At 47.5% G+C, this 27,268-nt stretch overlaps 2 protein-coding genes across 20 annotated transcripts in view; both read right to left on the reverse strand.

Annotated features, from left to right (window-relative positions):
• The window catches only part of OSBP (oxysterol binding protein), a 30,116-nt gene extending 23,137 nt beyond the window's left edge, over positions 1-6,979 (reverse strand). The window contains exons 1-2 of the mRNA XM_086341871.1: positions 5,106-6,979; positions 417-625 (exon numbers count right to left, since the gene is read on the reverse strand). Coding sequence (XP_086197997.1) covers positions 417-625; positions 5,106-5,473 — 577 coding nt within the window. The 5' untranslated portion in view covers positions 5,474-6,979. The remainder of the gene's footprint in view (positions 1-416; positions 626-5,105) is intronic.
• Positions 6,980-18,025: 11,046 nt separating this feature from the next.
• PATL1 (PAT1 homolog 1, processing body mRNA decay factor) overlaps positions 18,026-27,268 on the reverse strand; it is a 34,006-nt gene continuing 24,763 nt past the window's right edge. For 9 of the 19 annotated variants that reach the window (XM_086341858.1, XM_086341855.1, XM_086341854.1 and 6 more), the window contains 3 exons: positions 26,110-26,201; positions 25,865-26,014; positions 23,906-25,551 (listed from right to left, as the gene is read on the reverse strand). In XM_086341858.1, the coding sequence (XP_086197984.1) occupies positions 25,530-25,551; positions 25,865-26,014; positions 26,110-26,201 (264 nt within the window). In that variant the 3' untranslated portion in view covers positions 23,906-25,529. Of the gene's footprint in view, positions 18,243-23,905; positions 25,552-25,864; positions 26,015-26,109; positions 26,202-26,770; positions 26,988-27,268 lie in introns of those variants that run through there. The other 10 variants (XM_086341859.1, XM_086341867.1, XM_086341865.1 and 7 more) reach the window with 3 other exon arrangements.

Consider the following 27,268-nt stretch of genomic DNA (forward strand, 5'->3'; position numbering starts at 1 on the left):
ATCAATAAATCATCCTTTCTCAAGATTTTAAGGCAGTCAGTGAGCATTAAAAGGCAAAAGCTAACTGCCATGCTTCTAAGACAAGAGTTTCCCAATCTCAACCGCTCTGACATTTGGGGCCAGCTGCCTCTGGAGGGGTGGCCGGGGGGCTCTCCTGAACACTGGTGGGAGCTTCAGCAGCAGCCCTGGCCTCTGCTCCCACGTGTCAGGAACACTGCCCCCCTCAGTGGTAACAAGCCGTCTCCAGACATCACCAGACGTCCCCTGAGGGGCTGAACTGCCCGGCTGAAAACCAGCCCTCCAGGAGAGGTTCTGCCTGCCAGGCAGCCAACGGACAGCTGGTAATTAGACGACAGTGGGGGCAAAGGAGAGCTGCGAGTGCGGGGGAGCGGAGCGTCCCCAGGGGCTCGCCCCACCTGACTCAGCCAGCATCTTCACCGCCTTGGCCTTGGCCAGCTCCAGGGCCGTGACCCAGCGCTGCCGCTCCACCTCCGAGCTCGCCTTCAGGTGGTAGGTCTGCGCGCCCCCGTTGGAGATGATGAAGTTGCAGGAGTCCTCCACCGTGATGTTGGCCGTGGCGAGGTTGATGGTGCCGCGGCAGGTGTGCCGCATCTCTGCCTTGGACCTGCAAGAGCGAGCCAGACAGCTGAGCGGACGCAACCGCGTCCCAGCCTTTCAGACATGCCGCAGTCTCAGCAGGCAGCAAGTTCCAATACGCCCCTCGCACGGCTCCCTCCAATTAGAAAGCCAATCAGCAGGGACTCCCCTTCTGAGCCTGAGCGAGTTCTGAGTTGGAGTTTACTGCTCCGCTCTCCCCCTCACCCTGAGCTTTGGGAAAACAGGCTTCACTGAAGGCGAACTACAGACAGCATTAACCCAGCAATTTTAAGTGTACAATTTAGTGAGTTTGGACAAATGTAAGCAATTGTGCAACCACCTCCACAGTCAAGATGGAGAACACTTCCATCACCCCCAAGAGTCCTCTCAGGCCCCTTTGCAGTCAGGAGCTACCTTTCATTTAGCAAGATACAATTATCAAAGGGTGCTTTATAAATTCATGCAACCAAATTCTGTATAATAATCTCATTCTCTAAGAGAAAGAAGGAGTTCTCTGGCGGGCCAACGGTTAAGACGCTGTGTTCCCAGGGCAGGGGGCACGGGTTACATCCCACATGCCACGTGGTGTGGCCAAAAAAAAAAGAAGTTAAAAGAATAACTCCATTTTACAAATATTGAACAATCCACTCCCCCAGTCCACTATAACTCAGCCCCAGTGAGAACTGTCATATCACTCTTAAAACCATCTTGCAGACATGTAAGGCACACTTAGATGTTTAGAGTATTAAATATTCCATGTGTGCTTAGCTGCTAAGTGGTATCTGACTCTCTGCGACCACATGGGCTGTAGCCACCAGGCTCTTCTGTCCACAGGATGATCCCCCAGGTGAGAATACTGGAGTGGGTTACCATTCCCTTCTCCAAAGGATCATCCCAACCCAGGGATCAAACCGCATCTCCCACACTGGCAGGCAGATTCTTTACCACTGAGCCACCAGGGAAGCCGTTAAATACTGACTACAGCTTAAATGATATGAAAGAGGAGTCACTAGCTCTCCGTGGCAGTGAAGAAAGAATATTCATTAAAAGAGCACGGGGTGGTATAATCTTTCAGGAATATATTCTTTCCTAAGGTCCACTGATCTCTATTGGTGGGAACTCCTAAGCCACCCTATTAATAGCTAGGAGAAATTCAGCAAATCTCTTCTCAGAGGACTGGGTGTAAAAATTTTCTTCATTGCTACTGACTGACAGCTCTATTAATAGGCTAACTCTTGAACCTTACAGCCCTGCTTGGTGACAACAAGCTACAAGAGACTTGGCATGAAACAGAGCTGCCAGCGCAGCCGAGTGTACAGGGCGACCTGCACTCATTTCCCAGCCACCCGCCGACCTGCCCAGGGGACCTGTATGTTGAGACTGCAGTTTTCCCTGACCAACTTGGAACAGAAAGAGGTCAAAGTCCTTTGCCAACTGCCAGCGTGCAAAACAGGGCCGTCTCTCTTTCACGAGTGCCAAGCGGCCAAACACACCTGGCACATCCCAAATTCCTGCATGCCGGAAACGATGACACTCGCTCCATCTCTAGAAACCAAGACTGGGGTAGGCTTGAGAAAGCCTGTTTGCTGTGCTTAGGAAGACAGCTTGGCTATTGTTCGGTTTGTCACATGAAACTGGTTTTTCCTCCTCAGATGCACAGACTAGAAGCCTGGGATCGCCGGTGGGGAGGGCCGGCGTCTCAATAAACCAGGCCATTTTCCACCTCCCGCACCTGCCATGCTGTTACGTGACCCCTGCTCTTTCGACTCCTCGTCCCCTCCCCCACCCCGCGCTGCAGTTACATTATGCTCACCCTCACTTTCTACTCCAAAGGTGCAACTCGGACCTTCTGCCACATCCCTCACAATGCGCTGAGCTTTTCCACAGGCCGCTTCCTAGGAATCTCCTCTGCTCAGGTCATGTCCATCAACTAAAAAAGTTTCCTGAATCATACAGTCTACAGTACTTGTAAAAATACCAAAGGACTCTGGAAGTTTGGGCAGGCTTGACTCTAGAGCTCTTGGGCTCGAGCAGATATCCCTCTGCTTATAAACGATTAGTGCATAAGTATTTCAAAAGACATGCTTTTCAGGGTGCAAGAGGAGTTCTTCAGGCACCACAGTATTAGGTGGTGTTCTTCCCGGAAAAGGCCAGCCAAAATAGTAGCTCCATCTCTAGAAGCTAGCCAAGAAAACTAATACTACGGGCTTGTCACTATGTGTCTGGGAGAGCTGGGATTCTACATATGGTTTTAAGTAACAGGACAGCTGTGTAACTTTGTATATAACGAAGAACAGGATAGGTAAAAAGAAGGTTTGCCAAAACCTATTAGGACAGTTCATCAGAAGATGGGTTTAGGAAGCACTTGGTTAAAAACAAAACCGTATTTTGTAAAAGGCATATACAGGAGACGGTTTTGGAGGCATAAAAAGCAGGAGCCAAGATGACTTGGCTAAATGAACCCTAAGAACATGGGGATCCAAAGAACCAGTTTGGAAGAATACCAACTGGTTGATAGAAAGGACTTCAATGTGATTTTGAGGGTAGCGTGTAGACTTGATAATTCCGAATGCTGTTCCTTGGTTGGTTTGTGGGTGGAACGGTCTTGGCTGGCAAGGACAGGCCCGTGGCATATTTCCCAATACATGGTTTGGTATGTTTGGGAAGGCGTTCTAGCTGTAGTCAGACAGGTACCACTAGCTCTTGTAGGAGAGAAATTAAAAGTGGTTACAAGTACTTAAGAGATAACAACATATACGTTATTACTGTCCAACCAAGATCAATATTGACCAAGACAGGTACTGATTAAAGACAAAACTGGGCTGGAAAGTGGATCTGATTAAAAACTTGCATGAGGAAAAATGACCACACATTAAGGCTCTCAGCTGATACACAACTATTAAAAAATGGGGAATCAGTGTTAATACTGACTTATAAGCCAGGCTAGGATATGAATCAGTTAACATTACAATGATGGTCAATGTAACAGGAAAATATGAACTTGAGCAGGGGAAAAACTCTGGAACAAACGAAAACTTTAGATTTGTGATTTAACCTTAAACTGATAGTCCCGGACGAATAACTAAAACGGAAAATTAAAAACGAAAATCAATTCTGAATAATTCAAATGATACACATAAACGTTCACGATTAATGTCACTTAAGCAGTGAGGCTGCACTAAGGCGTTTTCTACCGTGTTAGAGACCAGGTAAGAATGTGCTCCTACTTCCACAACCTCCAACTCCAGTCTTCAATTCCTTTCAAGATTCTTTAAGAGTCAAGACAATGAAGTTGAGGGAAAAGAGATTCCTTCACCCAAACTGTCCCAGTGGCAAAGCGACTCCTGGCAGAGGGCAAGAAATACAGTCTTAACAACAATCTTTCGGGTCTCAAATAGAATGGTCTTTATAAAAAGATTTCACTTAGATTTTCCACTATATTAAACAAAATCTTCCTTAAAGACTTCTATACATTTTGTATAACACACACAGAGTGTCTTATCTATAAACTTGCTGTAGACAAGTAGTTCTCTCTTTATCTGACTGATTCACGTAACACTAACCTGGGTTTTAGGCTGTGCTGGTATGAAAAGAACTAGTTTCAAATCCTGACTCAAGACCTTGGGAAAGCTGCCCACGCTGTCTCCGTTTCCTCACTGGTAAGGTGGGAGATCTCCTAACTTCCAGGTTGCCGTTGGGAGTCAAATACTGGACATAACACACCTGTCCAAACTGTCTAGCACTCAGGAAATGTTTGTCTTGTCCCCAGATCCAGTATCCCAACCTATCTATCTATAGTAATGCTCGTAGCCAAAAGCATGCTATGTTATGGCAAGACTGTGAGTCACCACAAGCGTGTATTAAACGTCCCAACACAAGCGCTGCTAACAGGAGTCAAACAAAAGACGTGGACTCTTCTTTTGAGGAAACTTGGACCGAACTAACGGGCTGGCCCCCAGCAATCCCGGCTGGAACACTTAATGATCTCCCCTCGGGAGGGCGCGGGGGCGGACGCAACTACCAGAAACCCTGGAGGGCGCGTCTCCGTGGTGGGCTGTGCAAAGGCGAGAGCTGAGGCGAATCTGGAGGAGATAAGGCCCGGGAACAGACCCCGAGGCCACCCTGTGCGTGGCGTCCTTGTGCCTGAACGTAGAGGGAGCAACGGCGGGAACGTCAAGGGCCGCTGATAACCCTGAATTCTGGAGCCGGGGCACAGAAAACCAAGCCTCGGGACTCTTGACAGCAAGCTCCCCGGGAGCGGTGCCCGGGTTCTGCCCCCTAAGCACCGACACCGGCGCCCTCCCTGCGGACTCCTCACTGCACCGAGGCGCGGCTGGGGACACAACTCAAGAGGAGAAGCGATGCTCCCGGGACAACTGGCGGGGCCGGGGGCCGGGGGGCACCGAGGGCGGGGCACGCGGGCGGCGCCGTACGTCCCGGCGCGCCCACTCTCGCGAGGGTGGGCTTGTGTGGCGGCCGGCGGGGGGACGCGCCCCGGAAGCAGTTACCTGTAGTAGCTGAGGAGCCCGTTGCTCAGCACGAACCACCGCCGCTGGTAGCCTTTGATGTAATTGGTCCATTTGAAGAGCCAGCCCTCGCGAGCCGAGCCCGAGCCCCCGGCGCCCGAGCCGCCAGAGCCCCCCGCCGGCGGCGCGGGAGCCGGGCCCGCCGCCGCCACGGCTCCGGCCCCAGGGCCCGGGCCGCTCGCCGCCACCGAGGCCGCCGCGCCCGGCACGAGCCCGGAGCCCGGCCCGGAGTCTCCGCGGCCGCCGGCGCCTCCACCTCCCACACCGGGGGGACCGGCGCCGCCGCCGCCCGGGGCCGCCATGGTGGCCGGGCCCGGGCCCAGCGCTCCTCTGAGCTCCGTCGCCGCCATGAACCGCCGCCGCCCGCTGATACACGACCGGAACCGCCTACGAGAGCCGCCGTCGCCGCCTGGAGGGCCCCACTCGGCGAGCGCCTCAGCCGCCGCCGCGCAGCGTCCCCGCCCCGCCAGGCCGGCCACGGGGAGGAAGAAAGTCGATTGGTGCCTCCGAGTGTCACTTGCGCAGGGCCCCTAGGCCATTGGCATTTCTCTGGGACCTGTCATGCCACAGCGCCCAGTGAGCGTCCGAGGAGGGACGCTTCCGCCAGGCCCGCCGCCGATTGGTGCAGGTGAAGGCCAATCAGACTCAGGTCAAGCTCATTGGCGCTTTCCCGAAGTCTCCGGCGCTCGGGGAGGACTCGAGAATGCAGACCGCCCAGCCCGTGTAGCTGTCGATTGGCCAATATTTCTGCCACTCATTCACATAGTGCAGTCGTCACCGCCACGTCACCTCCTCCCATGAGTCGTCTCCGCGGCCCTCTTCCGCCCTTACGGATTGGTGGTTGATATCAGCTACTCAACCTTTACTACCATTCACTGAACGCGTTGAGGGAAAAGGGGCGGAGTCTACGCGTCACATCTTCACTCTCATTTATTATTGGTTGGAGTGGATGTCACACCCAAGGCGGCGAAGAGCCGGGGCGGTGATTGGAGGCGATTGGTTCCTGGAATTGTCTGTGAACGCTGGAGCGTGACACTTCTGACCAATGAAAGAGGCCGATTGAGAGATTGGGCGGGGCAGGCCAGGGCAGCCAGTAAAACCCGGGAAGAGCAATTGGGGGCGTCCCCACCTGCTTCCGCCTTCGGGGAAATTTATGAGTGGCCAAAGCCCGTGGATTTCTCTAACGCGTGTTTTGATGCTGTGTGTCAGTGTTGGAGTCGCTCTTTCTGAGTAAGATCGTCAGTTTGTTAGAGTGTTTCTGCGTAGTCGGCCTTTGCCTGAGTTTTTCCCTGCGAGCTGGAGGCCCGAGTTCCTGGGGACCCCAGAAATGGCTTCCCCAGTGTCCTCCAGAATCCACCATCCTAACTCCCTTTCCTGGTTTGCTCATCATAGTACCACACACCTTGTCTCTTGATTCTAGACTGTCATATGCTTCTCCTGATTTTGTCCCACTAGTTGCTGACCCAGCTGTGAGGCGTAAGTAGACTTGCCAGGACCTGACTTTATTTGTACTTGGACACGTCTCTAACAGTCCTAAAGGCCCTTGTTGGTTTTAGCATCATAAGCGCACGTGTGTACGCTTAACTTTGCACAGAATATTTTAGATGTGTACGCTTAACTTTGCACAGAATATTTTAGATACACTTATTTTGTTCACACATCTGTGAAAGTCACAACTTAAGTAACTCATTTAACATTTAGAACTCTTGTTAGCAAATGGAGCTTTGCGGGAACCTGGCGTCTGTTACATTTTGCTAGTTTTCCTGGACAATAGAAATAGCTGCTGGCTGGAAAACAAATCGCCTTTTCTTGGCAATGTGCTTCATGGTATCAGGAAAATAAAAATATCCTTTTTTAGAAAACGTTTTTAAGAGAAGAGACATTTATTGAATTCTGGAGATAAAATGCACTTTGAAAATCTGCAGTAGATGTAGCTTAGAGGATTGTTTTAACTCAACTAAAGTGAACCCCTTTATGCTTGAGTCATGCCTTTGCTAATTACTGGCCCTCTGACTAGGAAAGTTACTTAAGCATTCCCAGCCTCAGTTTTCGTTTCTGTTAAAAAGGAATAAAACATTATAGGGATATTGTTCTGATTAAATGCATATATGAACATATTTGATAAACTAAACAGCTACAAAATGTAAGTTGTATTGCTAAATACATCCCTCTGTTTATTTGCCAACCACAAAGGAGAAACACATACTTTTACACTGAGGAAAATCTGGCTGTCCCCACTTTAACCCAGTTAACCAACTGGGTTATCATTAACCCTGGGACAGCCAACATTTTTTATGAGATCCCTTATCTGCTGCTTTAAAAGACGCTTGTTCCTTGGAAGAAAAGCTATGACCAACCTATACAGCATATTAAAAAGCAGAGACATTACTTTGCCAACAAAGGTCCATCTAGTCAAGGCTATGGTTTTTCCAGTAGTCACGTATGGATGTGAAAGTTGGACTATAAAGAAAGCTGTGCACCGAAGAATTGATGCTTTTGAACTGTGTTGTCGTAGAAGACTCTTGAGGGTCCCTTGGACTTCAAGGAGATCCAACCAGTCCATCCTAAAGGAGATCAGTCCTGAGTGTTCATTGGAAGGACTGATGTTGAAGCTGAAACTCCAATACTTTGGCCACCTGATGAGAAAAACTGACTCACTGGAAAAGACCCCAATGCTGGGAAAGATTGAAGGCAGAAGGAGAAGGGGACGACAGAGAATGAGATGGTTGGATGGCTTCACCGACTCTATGGACGTGAGTTTGAGTAAACTCTGGGAGTTGGTGATGGACAGGGAGGCCTGGTGTGCTGCAGTCCGTGGGGTCGCAAAGAGTTGGCATGACTGAGCAACTAAATTGAACTGAACTTGTGTGCTGCAGCATGAGGTATACAGCTCCACTTAATTAAGTTTTCTTGCCAAAGTTTTCTTGATCCCAAGTCCAGTCAAGCCTTTAGATCTATCCTTCAGTTTACAGAGGCTGGAGGAATCAGTTAAACAACACCCCCCAAGGAGACAATTGAATAAATCAAGAATGTGAGACAGTCTATAAGACAACTGGTTTTACAGAAGATAAGATAGAAAGATTAAGGAAAAATGATGTGGTAACAGTCATGTGGTGATTGTTGTAAATTTTAAAAAAAATGTTTTTAAAAGAGACTTCCCCAACAAATGCTTGACTTTATTTTGATTCTGAAACAAAACAAAAACAAAAAAACTGTTCTTGTAGACATCGGAGGATAACTGGGCAAATTTGAAAATGGACTAGTATTAGATGATGTTAGGCAGTTATTACATTTGTTCAATGTAATACTGTATGATGGCTATGAATGAAAGCATGTTTAGACTCTGGAGAAATGTCACCCTCTTCAATAAATGGTTTTGGGGAACATGTCTAAACTACCTGCTAAAGAATCAAACTGGACTACCACTACAAACTCTCATACCATGTTACAAAAGAAGTTCAAAACGGATCAAAGACTTGAATGTAGGGCCTGAAACCATAAAACTTCTAAAGGGAAGCTTAGGCAGTATGCTCTCTAACATAAGTCTTAGCAATATTTTGGAGGGTATGTCTCCTCAGGCAAGGGAAACAAAATATAAGCGAATAGGACCTACTCAAACTTAAAAGCTTTTGTACAGCGAAGAAAACTGGCAACCAAATGAAAAGACAGCTTACTGAATGGGAGAAGATATTTGCAAACTATATTTGGTAAGAGATTAATATGTAAAATATACAGAGGACTCCTACAACTCAACTTCAGAAACCCAAACAACCCAATTAAAAAATGAGCAGATGCTCTGAATAGACATTTTCCCAAAAAGACTTACAGATGGCCACCAGACATGTAAAAAGATGCTCAATATCATCTTTTCCCCTGATGATCCCTAATCATCAGGGAAAGGCAAATAAAAACCACCATGTTTTATCACCTCACACTGTCAGAATGGCTATTATTAAAAAAATATTTAACAAGTAACGAGTGCTGGCAAAGGTGTGGAGAAAAGGGAACCCTTGTGCACTGTTGGTGGGGATGTGAACTGGTACATCCACCATGGAAAACAGTATGGAAGTTCCTCAAAAAAGTAAAAGTGGAACAGCCCCATTTGAGCCGGCAGTCCCACTTCTGGATATTTATCTGAAGAAAACGAAAACGCTAATTCAAAAAACAAATCTGCAGCCTCATGTTCACTGCAGCATTGCTTACGATAGCCAAGACATGGCAACAGCCTAGAGGCCCACTGAGAGATGAATGGATAAAGAAAATATAGACTATTACTCAACCATAAAAAGGATGGGGTTTTGCAACACGGATGGACCCAGAGGGTATTCTGCTTACTGAAGTAAATGGAGAAAGACATGAAAGAAAGTACGTTACCACTTACCTGTGGAATCTAAAAAAACGAGCAAACATAACAGAAACAGAGTGACAGATACAAAAACAAACAGGTGGCTGTCAGAGGGAGACCGGAGCGGGAAGGAAGAAATGAGCCGCGAGGTTAAGAGGTTCAGGCTTCCAGTTGCAAAATAAATTAGTCATTGGTATGAAGTGCAGAGTGTGGGGAATAGAGTAATTATGTAACATCTTTGTATTGTGACAGATGGTCACTAGACATTTTGTGGCGAACATTTTGAAATCTATAGAAGTATCAAATCTCCATCTTGTTGCACAGGAACTAGCAGTGTTGAGGTCAATTACACTTGAAGAACAAATTCATAGAAAAGCAGATCACAGTTGTGGCAGGGGGCAGTGGCGGCGGGGGGAGGACTAGGGTGAAGGTAGCCAGTGGTTACAAGCATTCAGTTAGAAGACAGATGAGTCCTAGAAACTGTAATGTACGTGACACATATAATTAATACTGCTCTACCTTACATATAAGTTAAGAGAGTAACTCCTAAGAGTGCTCATCACAGGAAAAAAGAATTGTTCTATTTCTTTACTTATGTATCTATGAGATGACAAATGTTAACTAACCTTATTGTAGTCATCATTTCATGATGTATGTAAGTTGAATCATTGTGCTGTACACCTTAAACTTACACAGTGCTCTGTATTAATTAGATCTCAATAAAACTGAACGAAAAGAAACAGATTTTGGAGAAAAGTTAAGAATCTGTAAATTTCTTCTGAAATGGTAAGAACAGGAAAGAAAGCCCCCCCTCCCAAAGTAATAAACTTTGATATGCACACACACAAACACATTTACATATATGTACCTGTATATCTGACATGACTGAAGCAACTTAGCATAACACATCTATATACCTATATATAAAAGCAGACTGTTGTTATTGTTCAGTCATTAAGTCGTGCCCGACTCTTTGAGACCCCATGGACTGCAGCACACCAGGCTCCTCAGTCCTCCGCTATCTCCCAGAATTTGCCTAGATTCACGTCCAGTGAGTCAGTAATGCTATCTAACCATCTCATCCTCTGCCACCTCCTTCTCCTTTGGCTTTCAATCTTTCCCAGCACCAGGATCTTTTCTTCTTTGCATCAGGTGGCCAAAGTATTGGGAGTTTCAGCTTCAGCATCAGTCCTTCCAATGAATATTCAGGGTTGGTTTCCTTTATAAAGGCAAGTAGACACAGGTTGGGCTTCCCCAATGGATCAGCAGAAAAGAATCCACCTGCAATGCAGGAGCCCCAGGAGAAGTGGGTTCAATCCCCCAGAGGAGAGCACGGCAACCCATTGCAGTATGCTTGCCTGGGAAATCCCAGGCGCAGAGGAGCCTGGCGGGCTACAGTTCACAGGGTCGCAAAGAGTTGGACACGACTGCAGGAACTTGGCACACGCACACAAAGTTAATTGTTGAATGTTGGTGAGAAGTACACAGGTGTGTATTGTACTACTATTCCTACTTCTGTTGTGTATCTGAAAACATTTCCTTAAAGGTTTTAAAAGGCTGAGTTGAGTTAATGTTGTTGCCCACCAACGCTTCCAGAGCACCACCCACACTTCTTTGCCTGCCAAGAGACGCCTTTGACCAGCTGGTGTCCCTTCCTTTCTAGCCTCTCCACCTCTCTTGCCTTGATGCACTCCATGCTCCAAGCTGATCCCTGTGTCTGCACCACCTTTGCGCTCTCCTTTCCCTCCCTCCACAGAGTCTGCCCAGAAGACCACCGCTTCCTCGGGACTCGGGATTCCTTGTCATGCTCACTGTCTTGCTTTGTAGCTGTGTTCCTACCATGCCACCCCTCCTCGGGGTGAGTTCCCCCAGTGTGTGACCTGCATCTCTTTCATCTCTGGTTTCCTCATGACAGCCCAGAGCCTGTTACCGAGTGGGTGAGCGGTTCGGCTGCTTGCCGAACAAAAGCCAATAAATAGGCCAGGTTGGTGGAAAGGGAAGTTTGCTTTATTTCAGATGCCAGTGACCAGGGGTGCAGGGAGGGCGGTGGACATCTGTCCAGAGGCTGATTCTCCAGCCTCCGCCCCTACAAGCAGGGAGTGAGAGCTGTTATAGACAGAGCAGGGGGCCGGGCGTGCTACATGCAGAAACAGCACAGTCAGCTCGAACAGTCCTCTTCAGATTGCTCATCGGTGGTCTGAGCAGCATCATCTTTGTTGTTTTAGGTACAGTTAATCGTCCGTTCCGTTCCGTTTGTTCCTACACTTTTTGAGGCCAGTTTTCGGAGCTGTGGCTGCTCACGTCCTGGGTACAATCTGATCATCGTGTAGTTAACTTGGTGTTTCAGTTTCCAACTGGTGTTTCAGTATCGATAAGACAGCTCACAGGATATGGCTTTGAATATTATCTGTAGCCCTTGAGAAAGAACTAAAGTCCTTGACTTTGCTCAATGACATTGTTATTCTTTAGTCTCCTTTGACTGTTTCCCTTTGTTTTCACATCTTTCACTTCTCTGATTAAACATATTCTTTGACTAAGGTTTTCCACAGGCGAAAGGCATGCTGGAGGGGAGGCAATAGAGTCCTGCTCCGTCTCAAGCCCAGCAGGTTCATCATTTCACAAATATGAATTGGGCATCTCCCGTATAATCCCCAGGCTTTCGTCAAGTGTTGGGGGCAGAGTAATGAATGTATGGATACGCTCTGGTATTAAACCAGAAGCATACAAATGAATATATATAGTATATGCAGTATCTGCATGGGCTTCCCAAGTCATGCCGTGGTCAAGAATCTGCCTGCCAATGCAGGAGATGCAAGAGATGCGGGCTACATCCTGGGTCAAGAAGACCCCCAGAGGAGGAAATGGCAAGCCGCTCCAGTACTCCTGGCCTGGAAAATTGCCCAGACAGAGCAGCCTGGCGGGCTACAGTCCATGGGGTCGCAAAGAGTCGGCCGTGACTGCGTGCACAAGCACACACTTGCACAGAGAAAATATGGACGGTAACAATATACCTGAAGTAACCTGGAGGACCACCAGGGCGCTGGGAAAGAACAGCAGGTGCAACCTGTCCCAAACAGGGATAAACTCTCTTGAAGCACCTGGGGGCTGGAGAGGACTTAGAAATGAAAGGATGGGGATAGTCTTTCTTCTGTGAAGAAAGAAAAGAGAGGCAGTACCTGAGGCACAGGGGTTAGAGGTGGAGAAGGCAGGTGCGAAAGGCCTGCAGGGCCTCCTGAGGAGCGTGGGCTTCATTTCAGGAGCAAAGGGAAGCAACTAAAGGTGCGCAGCGTGCGTGCTGTGTCACTTCAGTCGTGTGCGACGCTCTGCAACCGGATGGACTGTGACACACAAGGCCCCTCTGTCCACCGGATTCTCCAATCTAGAGTACTGGAGCGAGTTGCCGCGCCCTCCTCTAGGAGATCTTCGCCACCCAGGGATGGAACCCGTGTCTCTTGTCTCCTACTTTGGCGGGCGGGTTCTTTACCACTAGCACTGCCTAGGAAGCCCCGGGGTTAGGACAGTGACCCCGTTTTTAAATTTTTTTTTTTGCCTCACTGCATTGTTTGTAGGATCTTGGCTCCCTGGGAGTGAGAGCCCTGAGACTTAACCACTGGACCACCCGGGAAATCCCTAGACTTCACTCTTGATACTGTACATTCCGTGAGTCTTACAAGTATGTACCGACATGTATACACCATTATAGTTTCATACACCATAGTTTTGGGACTTTGTTGGCGACCCAGTGGGTAACACTCCATGCTTTGAAGGCAAGGGGCACAGGCTGTAGCCTGGGCGGGGGAACTAAGAGCCCACGTGCCCTGGGGTGCGGCCGAGTCAAACAAACCTGCCTCTTCATACAGAACAGTTTCCCTGCTCTCAAAATCCTCTGTGCGTGTTCATCCCTCCCTCCTTCCTGCTGGAGCCCTGGTGACCAGTGATCTTCCTACTGTCTCCGCGGTTTTGCCTTTTCTCAGAACGTCATATAGTTGGAGTCACATAATATGCAGCCTTTTCAGATTGGCCTTTTTCACTTAGTTACATCCATTTACGGTTCTTCCATGTCTTTTCATGGCTTGATGCTTTGTTGCTGTTTCTTAGTTGCTAAGTCGTGTCCGACTCTTTGCTGCAACCCTATGGCCTGCAGCAAGCCAGACTCCTCTGTCCTCCACTATCTCCAAGAGTTTGCTCAAATTCATGTCCGTTGAGTTGGTGATGCTATCTAACCATCTCATCCTCTGCCACCCCCTTTTCCTTTTGCCCTCAGTCTTTCCCGTCATCAGGGTCTTTTCCAATGAGTCAGCTCTTTGCATCAGGTGGCCAAAGTATTAGAGCTTCTGCTTCAGCATTAGTCCTTCCAGTGAATATTCAAGGTTGATTTCCTTGGAAATCAACTGGTTTGACTGATTCGACTGGTTTAGGATTAACTGGTCCTAACCTTCTTCTTGCAGTCCAAGAGACTCCCAAGAGTGTTCTTCAGCACCACAGTTAGACTCTCGAGAGTGTTCTTCAGCACCACAGTTAGAAAGCATCAATTCTTCAGCCTTCTTTATGGACCACCTCTCACATCCGTACATGAGTACTGGAAAAACCATAGCTTTGACTAGACAGACTGTCAGCAAAGTGATGTCTCTGCTTTGTAATATGCTGCCTGGGTTTGTCATAGCTTTCCTTCCAAGGAGCAAGCGTCTTCATATTCATGGCTGCAGTCACCGTCCACAGTGATTTTGGAGCCAAGAAAAAAAAATCTGCCACTGCTTCCATTTTCCCCCCTTCTATGTGCCGTAAAGTGATGGGACCAGATGCCATGACCTTAGTTTTTTAAATGTTGAGCTTTAAGTCAGCTTTTCCACTCTCTTTCACCTTCATCAAGAGGCTCTTTAGTTCCTCTTCACTTTCTGCCATTAGAGTGGTATCATCTGCATATCTTTGGTTATTGGTATTTCTCCCAGCAGTCTTGATTCCACCTTGGGATTCATCCAGCCGGGCATTTTGCATGATATACTTTGCATAGAAGTTAAATAAGCAGGGTGACAACACACAGCCTTCCATGATCCTTTCCAAGTTTTGAGCCGGTCAGTTGTTTCATGTCTGGTTTTGTTTCTTCTTGACCCGAGTACAGGCTTTTCAGGATACAAGTAAAGTGGTCTGGTAGTCCCATCTCTTTAAGAATTTTCCAGTTTGTTGCAGTTCACACAGTCAAAGGCTTTAGCATAGTAAATGAAGCAGATGTTTTTCAGGAATTCCCCTGCTTTTTCCATGATCCAATGAATGTTGCAATTTGATCTCTATTTTCCTTTGCCTTTTCTAAACCCAGCTTGTATATCTGGAAGCTCTTGATTCAAGTACTGATGAAGCTTAGCATGAAGGATTTTAAACATAACCTTACTAGCACGTGAAATGAGCACAATTGTATGGTAGTTGCAACATTCTTTGGCATTGCCTTTATCTGGGATTGGAGTGAAAACAGAACTTTTCCTGTCTTATGGATCCTGCAGAGTTTTACTCAAGGCTTGATGGTGGTTTAGTCCCTAAGTTGTGTTGACCTCTTGTGACCCCATGGACTGTAGCCTGCCAGGTTCCTCTGTCCATGGGATTTCCCAGGCTAGAATGCTGGAGTGGGTTGCCATTTCCTTCTCCAGGGAATCTTCCTGACCCAGGGATCAAACCTGGGTCTCCTGCATTGCAGGCAGATTCTTTACTAACTGAGCCACCAGGGAAGCCCATCATGGCTTGATAGATGATCTCTTTTCAGCACTGACTAATAGTCCATTGCCTGGATGGGCCACAGTTGATCTTTTCACCTACTGAAGAACAACTTGGTTGTTTCCAAGTTTTTCTATTGTGAGTAAAGCTCCTATAAACATTACTGTGCATGTTTTTGTGTGGATTTAGCTTTAAACATACTTGGGTAACTTTCATGCTTTTTTTTTTCCATCATTCTCCACATTGTCACTGGCTTGCTCTCCCAACTGTTGCCAAATAATAGTTTCATATGCAGATTTTATCAGTGTGATCAGTCCAGGTATTGGGTTTCCCAGTTTTACCTTTTTTATAATCAAAACAAAAAATTCTTACTGGAAAAAAGTAATTCGTGATTTCAAAGGACAACATTGTGTCCCCCAACCAAATGAAGCAGAAATTCTAGTTTGTTTAAGTCAGGTTCGCCTCGTAAGTTAATTGAGGCATGCTCCCAGGGACAACACCTGTGAGGGGGTGAAGGAAACAGGATCAGAGGGAGAAGTTGAACCAAGAGGCACTTACAACAGAAGCCTCAGCTCTGGGGAAATCTGAACTTGGGTTGGTCTGTTGCAGATGTGCAATCTTGAGACAAAACAGCTGGGTGCTTATTCCGCAGAACAGTCATAGCATGCGGGGCACGTGGAAGGAGCCAGAACTGCCTCCCAGCCCTTTGGTCTTCATCTCGCATTCACGTTTGCGCAGCAGGATGATGAAATTTACTGAAACTAGGAAAGTGCAGAAGTGAGGACAGATTCCCCAGCGGGGCTTCGGGGGAGGTCACTCAACTCTCTGCTTGTGGTTTACAAGGGAACTGGGTGCGACCAGAGAGCAAAGACCACATTCTCTGTGTATTTTACAGACAATCACACAGGGATTGATTGTAAATTTTTAAAAGGGGAGCTGCATATTAGCTGGGGAAATTCACATCCCTAACTTCTTAGCAGGGGGCACTATTGACTGATCAACACTACAGTAAATTCCCCTACGTACAAGTGAGTTCTGTTCTGAGAGCACATTTGTAAATCCAATTTGTAAGTACAACACGGTTAGTCTAGGTACTCAACTAATACAATCTGCTGTCATACTGTGCTGTAGTCGGTTTATAATACTTTTCACACAAATAATTCATAAAAAACAAAGACAAAAATAAACATTTTTAATCTTGCAGTGCAGTACAGTACCTTAGAAGTACAGTGAGTGTGAAGTTATTCAGTCATGTCCCACTCTTTTCGACCTCACGGACTGTCGCCTACCAGGCTCCTCCATCCATGGGATTTTCCAGGCTAGAGTACTGGAGGGGGTTGCCATTTCCTCCTCCAGTACAGTAGTACAGTAAACAACAGCTGGCACGCAGGGGCTGGCATCAAGCGAACAGGCGGGAAGAGTCACTGACGGAGGAGGAAGATGAGGGTGGAGACGGCAGAGCTGAAGGGTGGGCAGCAGTAGGAGACGAGGGGCGAGCTGCAAGCATGTTCATGCCTGACCTTGACGGCATGGGTCCTGGTTCCTCGCTGGATTCAATTTCATACCTACCCTCTTGAGAAGAGCGATCCAGGGCTGTGGGGGTCTCTCTTCCCCGTCTTAGGTGACGCGGCAGTGCTGGATTACATTCTGCATGCCTGTGGCAGCCCTTGTGCACCGTTCTGCGTTTGGATCCTGGGCCCGAGGGCCCGAGAAACTAACACTGTGGCTCAAACAAAGGCAATCCCCTGGCCATTTCCTGTCCTGAATCTGCTGGGTTCTTCACTTCTTCTTCCTCCTGTCTCTCTCCATCCCTCCCCTGGGCACATTCATGTCTTTGAAAGTTCACAACTTAAAGGTTCCTACGTAGGGGCCTTACGTATTCATTACCACAAGTCTATCTTTACAGCACGTGACTCACCCGAGTGGGACCCACACACACCTTCCTGGGGGTATGACAAACCTGCAAATACTGGGGCTTCATATGAAGTGCAAACAGACGAGTAGAGCGAGCGAGCGTCGACTCTTACTGCATGCTAAGCACATCTACAAATGCAATTTCCTTTATTCTTTGTCACTGTGCCAGTTGTTGTACCGCCCCACCTACAATTTTAAAAACCGAGAATCAAACAAGCAAAATATCTTATAAAAGCAAAGCCAGCATTCCAACGTAGATACGAAAAGGTCTTCAGCCTTGGCAGGCTTCATATAACTGGTGCCTGGGAATCTTTTCTTCTCTTAAGGACAGAAACTATTCAAAGAATTAAATCTGGCTTCATAAACACAACAAACTGGTGTTTGGTTTAAATGTAACAGAACTACTGTGATACTTTTATCTTTAAAAAGTATCATGAGCCTGCCTCTGTTCCCCTTTCTCCCAGGGGCATATACTAAGATTTTAACCAACCTCTTCAGGCTATACAGAGCCTTCTGTTGCATACCAGCTAATCATGCACTGTACTTCAGAGAAAACGGAGGCTGTGTGTAAAGAACTCCTTCAAATTTGTAATAATTTTTTGTAAAAGATCATTCAAAAAATGTTTTTCCCCAATAGCACTTAATGAACTCTCATGTTGAATGGCTGAAAAAAAAATCCTTTGTAATGATTCAGATTAGGTTTATTTGCAAGTACAAGTGCAGGCACTTCAGTCGTGTCCAACTCTTTGCGACCCCGTGGGCTGCAGTGCGCCAGGCTGCTCTGTCCATGGGATTCTCCGGGCAAGGATACTGGAGTGGGTTGCATTTCCTCCTCCAGGGGATCTTCCCAACCCAGGTATTGAACCTGAGTCTCCTGCACCTCCCACATTGGAGATGGATATTTACCGCTGAGTCACTGGGGACAGAAGCCCAACTTATGTTGGTTTAAACACAGAAGAGTTTATTCTCACACCTAAAGACATTTAAAAAATAATAACAAAAGAAATTCAGAGGTAGGCAGCTCAGGATTGGTTTGGTAGTTCACTGAAGTCTTCTCAAAGCCTCCTTCTCTCTGCTCCACTGTGCACTGTTACTGTCGTTGAGATTATTTTTTGCCCCAAGATGGCTGCTGGAGCTCCAATCATTGTATTTGCATTCTAGGCAGCAAGAAGAGGAAAGAAAGGAGGACAAATAAGTATTTCCTTTCTTTTAAGGAGCATTTTTGGAAGTTCCATACAAGGTGTCTGCTTCTCTGTTAGATGGAGAAACATTGGGAAATGACTGTGATTCAGGTTTTCTTTTTCTGCCACTCACTCACTACAGTGTTGGACAAATCATGTCCATGCTCTCTCCCTTTCCTTCCTTTAAATACAAACCAAAATCTATTCATTATAAAAGATACAAGGGTTCAGAAATGCAAATATAGAAAAGGAAATTCTCCTTAACCACACCTTCTAGACATGACCATTGTTAACAGCTGGATATATATTCTTCTACTATCCTGTGGATTTTTAAAAATTAAAAAAAAGTCAATGATAAGATGTTTGACACTTGCTAGTTTGCCAGGACTGTCCTAACAAAGTACCACAGACAGGGTGGCTTAAACAATGAAAGTGTGTTTCCTCACAGTTCTGGCACCTGGACGTCTGAAGTCCAGGTGTGAGCAGCGCTGGTTTCTCCCGACGGCTCACCGTGGAGATGGCCGTCTTCTGGGGTCTTCACAGGCAGGCTCCCTGTGCCTGTGCTCCCATCACTGCTGCCTGTAAAGACGCTGCTCATACGGGATTAGAACTCACCCTAATGACTTCATTTATTTACTTATGACTTCATTTCAAATTCATCTTTTTTTGTTCTTTTGAACTCTCTATTCTGTATTGGCGTGTAGCTGATTAATGATGTGAGTTTTAGGTGAATGTGAAGGGGCTCAGCCACACATAGCCATGGGTCCAGCCTCCCCAGACTGCCCTCCCATCCAGGCTGGCCCAGAACATTGAGCAGAGTCCCCTGTGCCAAACAGTAGGTCCCTGTTGGTTATTATTTTAAATACAGCAGCTTGTACATGTCCACCTCAAACTCCCTGACTACCCCTCCACCCCTTGTCAAAGGTGCTGTCCCCAGACAGTCACACGCTGAGGCGGGGTGCTAGGGCCACACCTTGGGCTTTGTGGCCGTTGTTGAATGGTAGGGACTTAGTGTTGTTTCTGCAGCACAGGAAAACTGAAGCAGTGACACATGCATACATACACATCCACATATGTACTTAACGTCTTTTTCACATTCTATCCCCTTATGGATTATTACAAGATATTGAACGTAGTTCCCTATGCTATATGGTAGGCTTTTTTTTTTTTATCTATTTTATACAGTAGTGTGCATGTTATTCCCAAATTCCTAATTTATTCCTCCCCAGCCCCTACCCAGCAAAGTGACTTTAAAAATAGTTTTGTCCTTTTCCTTAAAAACTCTGCCAAGCTTTTCCTTACAGACTCTGCGAAGGCTTTCCGCGGCAATGTGAGTAAAGCCCTTCAAGGCAGTGTGGTCACTCCATTCCAGCGACATTAACCTGTCACGGTCCTGAGAACTCCCCATCCATTCTCGTCGCGGGCAGAGGTCACCTTCTTCATCCTGCTTGGGATGCTCCGCCCAGCCCTCCGCGTGGCGTCGTCTTAGTGTCCATGTGTCTGCTTCATTGTCACCTTCTCGCCCAGGCCTTCCGCGGCCTGTCTACAGTACAGAGCCCCATCTCTGCACTCTTCCATCCTCTTGCGCTCTCCTTTTAGCGCTTGGCACCAACGACCCCCCAGAGCGGAGCCTTTGTCACCTCTGTGCCTAGTAACGCTGGACATTCACAACAGCTTGTCTGCTTGCTGTATCACATTGTTTCCGACCTAGGGGTTGCTGTGATAAAGTGAGTGACAATGTGTTTGGAATGGGCCTTGCACACACAGGTGAGTTCACACCATTAAGGTCTGTCCTCTTGGTTTTGAGGATCTGAATAATCCTGTCAAGCTGTTTCTTTGTGGCCCAACTATTTTATGAAAAGATGTCAGTTGGACGCTTGCTTGGTGTGGCCTGTGTGCTGGGAACTGGGGCGCGGGAGGGAATGAGGACTGGTGCCTTCGTGGAGCTCCCGTATTAGTGCAGGGAACTGACAAGTGAACTGACTGCCTGGGGCTGAATGTATCTCATATAAACAATGCATTTCCAAATACTGAGATGGAAGTGTGGGAGCAAATCTTTTTTAAAATCTCCTCTTCAAAACGCTTAAACCAAAAGGACCACACAGATGCCGGACAGCTGCCTTTCTGAAATTCTGATCCTTGTATATTGTAATGGACCCCGATAGTTAAGACCTGAATCACACTTTTGACACTACTGAGAGGGAATTATTTAATCTGCCTACTGGAAATGAAGGCATTAAAACCCAATCAGAAGAGTTTGCAGATGTGTCCTTAAATGCTTGCAGCTTCTCAGTTGCTGCTCCATGAAACATTTATCCAGAAGCAGGAGCCTTCTTGTAGCCACGATGCTGGATATGGAGTTTGAAACTTCCGGTCTTAAACCGGAGCCCTTATTAGCTGGATGGTCTTGCTAATCTCGTTTGGGTACTGTACAATTATAGCTGCCCATTCTAATATTTCAAAGGGTAATAGAGAAGAGTTGAGTTATAAAATGAATGTCAGTGCTCTCTGTACACTATAAAAAGAGCTATAGAAACACGGACAGCATATTAAAAAGCAGACATCACTTTTCCGACAAAGGTCTGCATAGTCAAAGCCATGGTTTTTCCAGGAGTCATGTAGGGGTGTGAGAGTTGGACCACAAAGAAGGCTGAGCGCTTAAGAACTGATGCTTTTGAACTGCGGTGTTGGAGAAGACTCTTGAGAGTCCCTTGGACTGCAAGATCAAAGCAGTTAGTCCAAAAGGAAATCAACCCTCAGTATTCACTGGAAAGACTGATGCTGAAGCTCTAATATCTTTGGCCACCTGATGCAAAGAGCTGACTCATTGGAAAAGACCCTGGTGTCACAAAGATTAACAGCAGGAGGAGAAGGGGACGACAGAGGATGAGATGGTTGGATGGCACCGCTGACTCAATGGATGTGAGTTTGAGCAAGCTCTAGGAGATGGGGATGGACAGGGAAGCCTGGCGTGCTGCAGTCCATGGGGTCGAAAAGAGTCGGACACGACTGAGCAACTGAACGGCCATTGTGGGTTTACCTCTGCTCACTGCTGGACGAACAAGAAAGAGTTGGCGAAACTACCTGAGGATGGAATCTGTTAACAGGGGAGCAGTTAAAGTACGGCGTGCGGCGGAGTACCGCGCAATCTCTAAATAAACCGAGGTGCCTCTCTGTGGACATGTAAGCACATCCACGATGCGTCAGGGAAACCCAGCATCTACCACAATGTGCACTGCATGTGCGTCGAGAAACCACTTGGAGGACAACGTATCAGGCTGTCAGCCAGGCTTTTTCTGGGGGTGGAATCCTTTAGATCGGTACTAAATCGTAAGCGACTTAAGAGATGCTCTACTCACAACAGGGAAAGTACACACATCACTGATTACCTTGTCCCCGTCTAGACGTTTCCTAGGTCTCGGGCTTGATTTCGGTTAACAGTTACCTTGGCTCGAACTTGGCTGAACTGCAGAGCTAGAGTCACGGTGAGTAAACAGGCTCCTTGGAAGTCTTTCATGCCACATTCTCAAGATAAAAGGCAAAGCTGAGGCTGTTAGGTGACCTGCAATCTATTCACAACTGCGCCTCTACTTCAAGGTTAATGGCCAAAACTACGCGACCTGTGGCCTTAACACACTAGACCTGCTGCCTGAAACCCGTTTTATTTTCTTAAGGATCACAATGCCAACATACCTAAACATAGCTGGGTGAGGAGAAGTGTAAAGATGTCTTCCACTACTTCCCCACTTGGACTTTTCACACAAAGGACTTCACTGCTCTCCACAGGGAGAGGGCAGTTGGTGGTCTGCATCAAACTCAGAAGGTCATCGTGGCCTTCCTGGGACAGACAGGGTAGCTCTGGTGAAAGCCAGCTGGCTGGTACTCAGGCCACAACGGACCTGAGCAGATTTTCTGTGTGGATGGAGCTGAGACCCACCCATTTTGATTCAGCAGTCAGTGAGGAAAATATGCAATTTCTGTAAATATAGAAACTCACTGGGAGATATGGCTTGGACTTAAAGTGGTCCTTTGATTCCTCAACTGTTTAACAGTGGAGTTTTTAAGCGTTTAACAGTGCAATACCTGACCACGCCTCATAAGATAACTGCCTTGCTTTCACACTTTTTTCAGCCCATTCATCTTTCAAAGTCAAATACACAGGCTCTGAAATCAAGCACAACTGTATCGGACATTCTTGCCCTACTAGCACTTCTCACTAGAGGGTAGGGGGCTGTGATTTTTAGCAGTTTTTAGAGAATAACCCCCTTTTGGTTCTAATAGCAATACATGAAGACTGAAGACAATCTGGACAATGGAAACGAGGAACCATCACCTAAATTCTCCACAAGCCTCCCCCTTAGAGGCAGCCACCGCCCTCCAATCGCCCGGGATTGTATCCCTTCTTCCATTCCCCGTGCCCGTATGAAGTCATATACATATAAGGGACTTACTTACACTCAATTTTATACTCCAAGTGCTTTCTGATGTAACTAAGCTCTTCAAAAATAGTATTTCTTCTCAGAATATAAGCAATGCTTGCTCTCTACGGAAGATTTGGAGAAAAAAGAAAGCAAAAGGAAGCTCCCCGTGGTCCTGCCGCTGAGAGATGCACGTCTTCAGGGGAACACCTGCAGAAGCGCTGCCCTCGCTCAGTCGCGTCCAATTCTCCACGGCCCCACGGACTGCAGCCCGCCAGGCTCCTCTGTCCATGGGATTCCCCAGGCTAGAGTACTGGAGTGGGTCGCCATGCCCTCCTCCAGGGGATCTTCCCGACCCAGGGATTCAATCTCTATCTCCTGCATCCACTGAGCTACCTGGGAAGCATATTCTCCCAATTTCTTCCCCATCACATATACATTTTCATAAAAGAACTGCATTCCAAGCATATATACTTTCTGCATTCCCCCACACTAGACCATAAACACTTTTCATGATTAAATATTATACCTGTCCATGACACATAGATTATTACTTAGCCACTAGTGAGCATTTAGGTTATTTCTAATTTTCCTATTACAAATGATGCTGTGTTAAGTTTGAAACAGCTAACATGAATTTACTACAAAGAATTACCCCCCCTCAAAAAAAAGAATTACCAATTTTTTCTTACCTCTTCTGAGAAGATATAAATGAAAGCTAAGGAAATACTAACCATGAGGGCAGCTTAAGGTCAAACTGGGCTTTGTGAAGTTTCTTAACTAAACTCTCAGCTGCCTAGAGATGAGGAAGGTGAACTGTGGTCTATCCACTGAATTTTCTAATTCTGCTCTGCAGTTAAAAGTTGGGGGTGGGGGGCAGTGACTGTTGAAAGCATCCTAGCTTTTCTTTTTAAAAATATGCATTTATTTATTCGTGGCACACAGGATTGGACCAGGGATCGAACCCGTTTCCCCTGCACTGGAATTGCAGTTTCAGTCACTGAACCATCAGGGGAGGCCCACACCCTAGGTTTTTTAAGGAAAGCTATGTAAACTTAAGATCTTTATCTGTCTCCCTTATGACAAAATAAGAGATAAAAACATCACGTGATACCATCCTCACCAATCCCCAGCACCAAGAGGTCTGCTGATCTATCTAAATACGCTAGAAACACATTAAAAGGCATGTTTAGGAGAAACAAGCAGGAATGTTGGCACATATTTTTTTTTCAAGTATACAATTTGTTTTTATTTACAATACCCTATAAAAATGTAAATTTAGAAACTTTTTAATTAAAACCAAACAAAAAAGATAAAAGCACAGAAGAGAAGAGATAATCATCGAGCCTTCACTTGATCGGCTGTGAAGGGAAGGCAGGGGGTGATGGCAGAGGGGACGAGGGGGCGCGCAGGGCACAGCGGGGAGAAGTACAGGCGGAGAACAGGAGGGCCTCACTGCTGCAGGATACATTTATGTGCAAAACGTTCATTCGCGTATTAAATACCGTAACCTGCCCCCCTCCCTCCTACATTCAGAAACGTGAGAGCAGCGAGGTGTGCTCAGGACAGGCGGGTGAGATCAATCAGATGCTATCTGCTCAGGGCTGGCATCACCAGTGACCCGGGCCCGCATCCGGGTGACTGCGGAGCGGGAGAGGGTGGTGACTGCGGAGGGGGGAGAGGGTGGTGACTGCGGAGTGGGGAGAGGGTGGTGACTGCGGAGAAGAGGGTGGTGACTGCGGAGCAGGAGAAGGTGGTGACCGGGGCACAGGCTGCCCAGGCCGGACACAGACCCAGGCCCTGGCTGCACCAAGGGGCTAGGGCAGCGCTTCCGCGTGCAGTGCAGAGGGATTGAGGGGCGGAGCGACGGCCTGCGCTCACGTTGGGAGGTGCAGAGGTCCCCCCAGGACACCAAGTACAGACAGGGAAGGAGACGTCAGAGAATGGCTTACTGCAGCGGTCTCAGGAAGACAGAACGAGCGCGCTGAAGCTGCGCGGTGGAAGCAGGCTCCAGGCCGGCCGTCTCCCACAAGCCTCCGCGCACCTGAAGGCACGGGCTCAAGTAGCCGCGGCTGGAGCAGGACCCAGGCTAACTGTGTGCCGTTTCCACCGCGGTGGACAGAACCGAAGGAAACCCGAGTGGGGAGGAGACAAGGAACGGCTCAGCTGAGAGCTGGGCACCGGCCAACTGAGAGCTCTGAGTTTATTACACGTGCTGCATACCCTACATTTTATTAGAACAAGTAGAACCCACCAAATTAATCAGAAGATGGATGAGGAACAGATTAAAAACACATCAGCTGGTTTGTGGTTAGAGAAGGGATGGTGTGCCAACTAAATTTCTCAGTCTAAACTCATTCTTTAAGGACCCTTTGGAGACCACATAAACATACGTATCGGGGTGTGTGTGCGCGCATGTATACTTATATTTCTACTTCATCAGCTTTCCTACAGTCATATTAATAAGGGGCGATGAGGGAAGGAATTCTGTGGCAGGCTACAACCTACTCTGAGCTGGAGCGGTGGTGGGGGATGAAGGGAGAGGTTATGGTTGTGTCTCAAGGGCAAAGAAAAGGCAGTATGGAGAAGAATCGAGTAAGGTGGGACATGCAGGACTGTCACACGGAAGGTAAGAAAACCAGCAGAAGTGTGAACCCAGCCACATTTCACAGAGCAGTGGGGAGTACCTGGCATTCAGAGGCAACCCCTGTGAATGGGACTCGGTCCCACCAGACGCTCTGGGGAGTGAGCTCCCTTCCCTCCCTCGTTTAAAACAACACTCCATGGGTGATGGCAGCAGAGCGGGAGGCAGCCAAGAGGAGGCACAGGGCGTGCGTGGAGGCCTTTACCGTATCCCCTGAACTAGCCTACGGCACAAAGAGAGAGAGGAGACCCGTGTGAATGAGTTCAGAGAGCAGTCATCTGCACCAGAACCCCAGCCCGTGTGACCTCTCCTATCGGTCACTGAGAGATCTGGACCCCAGCTGGAATTTCACTGGGCGGGTTCTGCTGTGGCCACAGTGCTTTACACCCAGCAGACACTCGTGTATCTCACAGAAGTCTTTAATCTCTTCCACTGGATTCATGACGTCTTATGCCCCTTCCACCCCCAGCCTCCTCAACGTAACTTCTAAAGTGCCGACTTCAGTGAGATGTGGAACTCTCCTGTTTCCAACTTACTGCAGTTTTGTCTCCAGCAAGTTCAGTTTCTGTCGGTCAACGTAACGAGAAAAGAGGGATACTAGGTTTGTGGGTATAGAGATTGGCTTGGCCAGGCCCGTCTGGGGAATCCGCAAAAGTTCTCGGGTTGCCACAAACATCACCTCCGTCCTAACAGGGAAAACCGATAATAATAATAATGTAAGAAAAGGAATGAAAAAGAGGACCTGAAAGAACTTCAAAGAAGAAACATGGCCCAGACTGACCATGGGTTGCTTTGCGCCAATTCTGAAGCGGCGTCTGAGCTCTGTAGGTCTTCCCCGCGGCTCAGGACGACGAGGAGCAGGGACAGGCCAAACTGCGAGAGGAGAAAGGAGAGGAGACAGAGGGCGTGAGACACCGCGCCGGCCGACGGGGGGCCAGGCGGTCGAGGGGGCGGCGCTGAATGCAGGCACCCCTCGCCGTGCTGCGCCGAGCCCGTGCAGAGCCCAGAGGGGTCCCTCCAGACTCAGCAGCTCAGGCTCTCTCAAGGGCAACGGCTCCCCCATCCCACCCTTCGATGAAAAGCGGACTCTTCCCTGCCACAAGATGGGCAGGGGGTAGCTTTTCTCCTATTTACTAGAACAGAAATAGAAGGGAAAGTTACATGAAGACAAATTTTGATACAGAAAATTAAAGTATATAGAAAAAACAAACAAAAAAATAGAGTTTGAATTAAGAAAACAGGTGTTAAAGCCCTGTGGGAAAATAAAAAGAAATGGAAGGATTAGGCTATAAAGAAAACATTTCCTTAAAAAATGACATACGTATCTGGAAATATAAAGGCTTAGAGGGTGTTAATGAGAGTTTAAAAGATAAAAAAAGAGAGAGGATAAACAGATTCATCTACCATATCTAGGACTGTTAAAATTTAGCAACATGCTGCAGAGAGATATATAAATATTTATTTTACTCCGTGGGCAGTAAGAGCAGAAAACGTGGACTCTAAAGGGGCACAAACATGGCCAAAACTGAGGTTAAATGCGTGAAACGTGGCTATCGCGGCCCGTGACGAGAAGCTGGGCAGATTCTGGGACTCCATCCCCCTTCTGAGTTCACCTCACAGAGGATAACCTTGCCTTTCCACAAAGTTCCCTTCATGTCACTGTCAGAAAAACAACAGGTTACATAATCTCGTCTGACTTCAGGCTTTTTGACTGCCTTTATCAAAATTAAAGCTAAGAGACCAAATAACGAGGAAGGCACACAACTTTGGGACCCCTGTCTTGCGTCCCAAGGCACCGCCACCCTCTCAGTCTCTGAGGCGCTCACTGCCCTTCGAGCCAGGCTCTCCAGGTTTTCAGGTGCCAGAAGAAAACCCGCCTCAGTCTCCTTTTCCCTTTACTGTTAACGGATGGTCCCGAGTGAGCGCCACTGTGTACCCAG

The sequence above is a fragment of the Bos grunniens genome, chromosome 15, assembly GCF_055505025.1.
Source record: "Bos grunniens cultivar Pamir isolate PY7600 chromosome 15, Bosgru_T2T1.0, whole genome shotgun sequence".
Classification (NCBI taxonomy): domain Eukaryota; kingdom Metazoa; phylum Chordata; class Mammalia; order Artiodactyla; family Bovidae; genus Bos; species Bos grunniens.